General features: G+C 53.2%; 1 protein-coding gene across 1 annotated transcript; it reads right to left on the bottom strand.

Annotated features, from left to right (window-relative positions):
- Positions 1-2,684: 2,684 nt before the first annotated feature.
- Positions 2,685-6,507, bottom strand: VAX1 (ventral anterior homeobox 1; the record flags this gene model as incomplete). The annotated part of the gene is made up of 3 exons (XM_080911435.1): positions 2,685-3,260; positions 4,989-5,176; positions 6,267-6,507. 3 exons carry the CDS (start codon positions 6,505-6,507, stop codon positions 2,685-2,687), a joined length of 1,005 nt encoding a protein of 334 aa, XP_080767561.1.
- Positions 6,508-6,748: the final 241 nt, after the last annotated feature.

Here is a 6,748-nt window from a genome sequence, read left to right as displayed (position 1 = left end):
GGGAAGAAGAGGGAGGGAGGGAGGGAGGGGGAGAGAGAGAGAGAGAGAGAGAGAGAGAGAGAGAGAGAGAGAGAGAGAGGGAACTGAGGGTGTGAGGCCAACTTGAAAAGCAGAGTGACTGTGTGTGTGTGTGTGTGTGTGTGTGTGTGTGTGTGTGTGTGTGTGTGTGTGTGGGCTGCTGCTCTGATGTCAGCAGAACCCAGAGTTCACAACACTCCCACCCCACCTCCAGGCCTTCCTAGTCACCTCAAGGATCTGCTGTCCATATTGAGGTCCTTCCCTGCCCTTGGATTCTCCATGGGGTAGAATAGACACAACATATGAATTGGGGTTCAGAGACTGGCTTGCACCACCAAGGAACTGTAGCCTGTGCACTAGCAACACCTACTTGTGGAGATGCCACCCTGTGTCCACCACTTGAGCTTTTGAGGAGGCCATGTCTATTCAGTGCCACTGTTTTCCAGGACACTCCCACATTCCCCCAGATCTAGACTGCCATGCCTTCTTCCAGAGCCACAGCCTACTTCCTGGGGGAAGGATGAAGAAGAGCCGCACACATGAACACAGAGAGAAATTAATATCTAGTTCATTTTCTTCTGCCCTAAAAGGTTCTGTTTAATAGTCAAGAGATTTTTAAGTCAAAAGAAATTAATTAAAATTTTGTCTGTTCAGGACTGCGCATTTTCACAAAATCCCAAAGTAGATGCAGCTGGAAAACTCTAGACACAGAAAGCATTAGGAGACATGTGCAGGACAGAGAGGGTGACCCTGAGGAACCCATATGTCAACAAAGAAAGGGGAAAACCAAAAAGAACCCAAGACCAAATGTCCTAAGGTCTCCTTAGGGACAAGACAACATATTCTCCAACAATCCCACCCATACCTCTGGCACCACAGGGTTTGCCACCCTCCCTCCCCACACCTCTGGACTCACCCTAACCTTGAGACTTGCCATTTGCTGGTTCATCTCAAATATGGGGGGTGTTATGTGTGCTTAATTTTCAAATATAAGACAAAAAAACACTTTAATCATCATAGATATATATATTTCACTCTCACCACATAAATACAAAAACATCCAAAGAGCCAAGACGTCCAGAACACAATTAGTAGCCAGGATTCAGTGACACCTACCCGCGTTTGAATTGTTTGTTATTTTCTTCGTTATTTGCTGAGAGAGAGAGAGAGAGAGAGAGAGAGAGAGAGAGAGAGAGAGAGAGGACAAAAAAGAATGAAACAAAAAAAGAAATGGGAAAAAGAAAGATTAAAAACTTCGGATGTAAATAATTTACAATAAAGTTACTTTGTTCTTTAAAATGTTTTGAGCTTATTTTAGATGGGTGAATACATTCTAGACACTGAGGCACCTCGCTCTCTGGGCCTGTGGTTTTGGTTAAAATGCCAGTGGCGATGGCTCTGGGGGCTGCGGTTGCAGTGAGGGCTGGGGCTGCAACCCTGTGGTGGTAAAGGTTTTAGCTCAGGATGGGATGTCTGACACCCTAGGGTTGAGAAGGGAGAGGAAGTGCTTGTCTTGCCTGTCACACAAGGAACCACTGGCACCAAGAAACTAGGAAGCCTGAAGGATGTGCCGGGCACCCCAACCTGTCCTTCAGAAAGCAACTGCTCAAAAATTCGGGCCCTTCCTGCTTGGTGAAAAGCCTTTGTAGATAAAGGAGTTTAGAAGATGAAGCAAATATAATGGGTGTTGATTTATTTCCAACCCCAGCTATTCTGCTGTGGCCTCGCCTCTGAGAGCCTCTTAGAAAGCTCCGTGACAGGAGACTGGCACTAGCCACCGTGCTCTCTCCTGGTAGGAGCAGGAAGCTGTGGGCCACCGCCGTCCCAGAAAAGAAGATTCTCAGTCTTCTTTCATTGGCTTTTCTTTGCGTTTCCTCTTTAAATTCCTATCTAAAGTCACAGCCCTTGGGATTTTAATTTCTTACGTCCCCATAGTGCTCTAGTCCGAAATTTGTACATCTGGCAAACTCAACTATTTGAGTGTTTAAAAACAGGTAACACTTCGTCTGGTTTTATGTAACAATTACTCTTGCTTTATTGCTGTTAAATCAAATTTATCACCACCTTTGCTTGATCGTTTCTCAGGGTCGGGGAGCCTGTGATAGTTTTTCTAAAGGGAACAAAACTCATCAGCTCTATTCTGCACAGGAGCTGAGAATGCACCAATTATCCTGAGAGATCTAAAAATCGGGGCCAGGAACTCTCCCAAAGCCCTGGTTTCTCTGATAAGAGGGATAGGCCCTTCCTTTTGGGTCTAAAAAGAAGAAGAAGAAGAAGGCTTTTCAACCCCTGGCGCCCTACGAACATAATTTCTCTTGCGAATATTCATAGGAGCTCTGTACAGCGCCACATCCAGAGCAGGTGTGGGGAGTCCTAGGCTTAGGCTCAGTTTGTTTCTTCCCTGTTTAGCAGGGTGGGGGTTGGTTAATTCGGGTATTTCTCCCCAATTCTTTGGATCATTCCTGGATTCAGAAAGAAGACGGAGTTGGAGGGAGGGAGGAAAAGTAGAGAGAACAAAACAGCCCGAGTGAGTTGAAACCGGTAGCCTGCGCCGGGTGGAGTGGGGGCAGGGGGGCAGTCAGAGGCTTAGTGGGGGCCAGGAAGGCGAGTCCATAAATACCACCACAAGAGATGTTATAAATATAAATACAGGGTAAGACTTAAGATCAGTCCAGCGCTTTTTTCTCGGCCCCTTCTTTATTGTTGGTCCGGGAGTAAGGCTCGAAGGCCGAGGAGCTCAGGTAACGGGCTGAGAGTTCTTGCAAATTCCCGGCTAGCGAACCAGCCATCGTCAACGGGGCGGAGGACAGGCGGCTGGCGACAGAGCCTAGCAGCGACGGCACAGGCAGGCTGAAGAGACCGTGGCTGGCAGTCGGTGCTCCCGCGTGCAGTCCCCCCGGCCCTGCAGGCCCTGGGCCTGGAGCACCGCCCACGGCTGGCGGGTGCTGGGACGCCGCGCTCGCCGGACCCGGGGCAGTGGCGGCGGCGGCGGCAGCGGAGCCCGCGGCAGCGCCCGCACCCAGGGCCGGGAGGCTGGGCCCGCGCAACGCCGAGCCCAGAGCGCCAGTGGCACAGGGCGGCAGCAGGGCAGGCAGCCCGGGAGGCGACAACAGGCGGCCTTGCTCCAGCAGCCTCAGCACGCTGCACGTGGCCGCGGTCTCCGACACCACCGAGCGCAGCTCCGAGTCTTTACCCTGATCCTTCTTCTGCTTGGTCCGCCGATTCTGGAACCAGACCTTCACCTGCGCGCAGAGGCAGGAGGAAAAGTGGGAGAGAGCAACAAGAAAAAGCAGGGTCAAAAGCTGCAGGGTTTGTGGGGCGGGTGTGTGTGCCCGGGCTGCTGAGACCCTCCCCCAACCTCAGCCCTCGACGAAGGCCCAGCCCGGAGCAGAGGGTCTCAGCTCCTGAGGTGCTAACCGTAGCGGAGCAAGAGCCACCACGAGGAGGACACCACTCCACTAGGCTACGCTTCCGGGTCGTGCAAGCAGGCCCAGGCCAGCACAGGTTACAAAAGCAAAGTAATAAAATGTCCACGCCACTAGGGGAAAAAAGCCAGAGCTATGTCGGTGTGCTGCTGTGATACCCGTGGAGAAGTTTTGACTTTACAAACTGGTGAATCAGCACAGGCCAGAGCAAACTTATGGCCAGAGCAAAGCTGAGGAGTCTGAGGTAGCTGGGAAACAGTGTCTCAGGGTTTCTAGATTCAGGTTCTAGCCCGGTGACTTCAAATTTAGCACCAGAAAAAAATCTATTTGTGCCTCTTGGAGGCTCCGAAGAACTGCTCCCTGTTTGTGAGGCCAAAGACTGATCACGAACCAGCAGCAGACAGGGAAGGTCGGGGTGGAAAGCAGATATTTGTGCAGGGTGGACTTCTCAAGCCAAGCTTTCTCCACCTTTCTTCACCAGCTGGTTTGAAGGATCTGAATGGTTCTTTTCATTTATCTCTCCCTCTGCACTCCAGTGGGAACTTTGGAATCATGGGAGGAAGATAGGAGGCTGAGGGAGACTAAATAAATTCCAATCCCCCTCCTCTTTCTGCATCTTCCGGCCTAGAATGGAGGGTAGTGGCTATATGGGAAACCATCCTATTTAGGTTTTGAAAACTAAAGGGTGCTAACACAGACACACACACACACAAAAGAGTAAAATGCCAACTTAAACTCAGATTTCTCCCCTCAGATATCAATATTTAATCTAGATTTTAGGCCTAAAATGCTCTTCACGTGCTTCAGGGCTGGACATAGGAAACTAGAAAGAGAACTGACCAACCCTTCAACTTCCCTAAGGGGCAAAACCTCCCTCTGCCCTTAGCTCACAGGGTCAGCTCCCAAAGCACCATGGGACTTTATGATAAGGAGAGGACCTAAAATGCAAAAGACACAATATACCCTGTGGGCATCCAAGTCACCAGATTTGCTGCCCACCCGACACTCCCTGGCTAGAGGACAGAGCCTTTTAGGATACCAGAGTGGTGCTCAGGGCTGGCTGCTTAAGGGATGGGAGCCGCCTGATTTGCACAGGCAGGTTTCTGAGAGCTGGCACCGCTTTCTAATCCTACTTCCTGCAGAACTGATCTTAGGTGCTGAGTAAAGCTAAAAGCACCAAAACGGGGTGTTAACTGGGAATATAGCCAAGATGGTATGTATCTAAATGGTGGAAATCAGTCTTTTAAAAATCAGAAGCCATCCAAAAATCCTTAAGAGCCAAAAGAATTCCGGAAGGACAGAATATGGGGCCCCAAGGCCAAGTCAAAAAATGCAGTAACTAGACTATGGCGGAATTGTGAGTGAGGAGAGGACAGTTTAAGAAAGAGGAGGGAGCCTAAGACCTTCGTCCCTTCTGCCTCCTCCACGTCCCTGGTAGGTTCGGTCCAAAGCAAGGTAGATAGATAATGAAGAATGAATGGCGAGCTGCAGCGCCGGGGAGGAGGAGAGGAAGCCCGGTGGTGTGAGCACCTGGCAGCTGGGTACCTGGGTCTCAGAAAGGTTGAGCTGCCGCGCCAGCTCCGTTCTCTCCCGGCCCACCACATATTGGCAACGCTGGAACTCCATCTCCAGTCTGTAGAGCTGCTCTGCGGTGAAGGACGTGCGTGTCCTCTTGGGCCGGTCCAGATCCAAGCCCTTAGGCAGGATGATTTCTCGGATAGACCCCTTGGCATCTAAGGAAGGGTAGATGTCAGCCACCAGACTCTCCGCCCCCGGTTTTCTCTGCCTCCATGATCGGAGCTAACTAGGGACATGTCTTTGGTAGGCTGCAGCGGGTGCTGGGGTGGCCGCAGTCTTAAAGCTTAGACTCTGGGTATATGGAGGCCAAGGGGTCTAACTTCATACCATTAACTGGGGAAGTAACCATACTATCTTTGAAGAGATCGCCCAGACACTGGAGGAAAGGAAGAAAAAGACCCAGAACAAAAGCAAACTAACAAAAACAAAACTGAATTCCAAGTAGGCAGATGCTCCTTCGGGCCTAGGGGGGCCTCTGGTGTGTGATCCGTGTTCCCAGTAGCCCAAAGGGGCTCTTACTGATGACCCCAGCCCCAGTATGATCCCAGATTGCAGGGCAGCCTGCGCTCCTGTGGTCCCCACCCCCAACCCGGGTCTCCGGCCTGGTCCAGTCCAGGCAGCGGAAAGAGGAGGTACCGAATGTCCGCTTGCGGGGCCTGGCTATCTGTTAGCAGGGGCGGCGCTGGCAGAAGCCGGGCCTCGGCGCCACCAATGCCCGGGCGAAGCGCACGCCGCTCCTTGAGCGAGGACCAGCGAGGTAAAGAGGCGGTATCCACAGCCCTGCTAGCTCGGCGGTCTCTCTAGGCGACAGCAGCCAGGCCAGGAGCGCAGCACCAGGGCCCTCAGCCCTGCCAGCTAACTGGCCGGCGCTGTCTGGCGGCCGGAGGCTACCGGTCCTAGTTCAGTGTTCCATCGGGTGCGCTCTGCCCTCCGGGGCGCAGATGCCTGTAGGCCGGAGGTCCCGCTCACGTCCCCCCCCCAGCCCCCGATAAGCTGGGTCCGAGCCCCAGTTTGGTGGCTGGTCCACCGCGCCTGGGTTCCTCCCCTTAGCCGTGCTGCGGGGCCCCTCCGGGTTGCTAGGGCCCAGGTTCTGAGCCCCAGACACAGGTTCCCGTGGCCGACCGGACCCAAGAAATAGAGGGCCAACAACTTTCCAAGTCCTCTCCAGCCCTAGGCGGCGACGCGAAGCTACAGCAGGAGATTTACCCCCAAAAGAACGCGCCCCAAAGCCCTGCCCATCCCTACCTCGGACTAGGATCCGGCGGCAGTAATCTGGGTCTGCTGAGGAATTGGATTTACTTTTGTTACAATCTTCCGAAGCGCCGGACGCCGAAAAGGCGCCCTGCGGCTCCTTGAGGAAGGCGGCCGGAAGGCTCCCCTCGGCGCCCTTGATCTCCCGGCTCTCCTTGTGCGCGTTCTTCGAGACCCTGGCGGCCTCGGTGTCCGAGTGGCACCGGACGTCCATTTTGTCTGGTTTCCCGAACATAGGCAAAAAAGGAGGGGGGGAACCAAAAAAACACAGAAAAGAAATGGGGTAGAAAAAAGAGGCAGAAGGGGACAAAATCCCTACAACGCAGAACCTAAGCTCGGTCGCCCGCCAGAATGAATGTCCCCGCGGGGTGGCTTCGGCGGCCGCGGAGGGTCAGCGCAGACTGGAGAGTGGTGCGCTGATAGAGAGGCGGCGGGTCTTGTCCAGGATCCCGGTGGAGCAGTGGCGAGGCCGCCTC

The sequence above is a fragment of the Micromys minutus genome, assembly GCF_963924665.1.
Source record: "Micromys minutus genome assembly, chromosome: 2".
In the NCBI taxonomy this organism is placed as follows: domain Eukaryota; kingdom Metazoa; phylum Chordata; class Mammalia; order Rodentia; family Muridae; genus Micromys; species Micromys minutus.
This window is presented reverse-complemented; position numbering and strand designations above follow the sequence as displayed.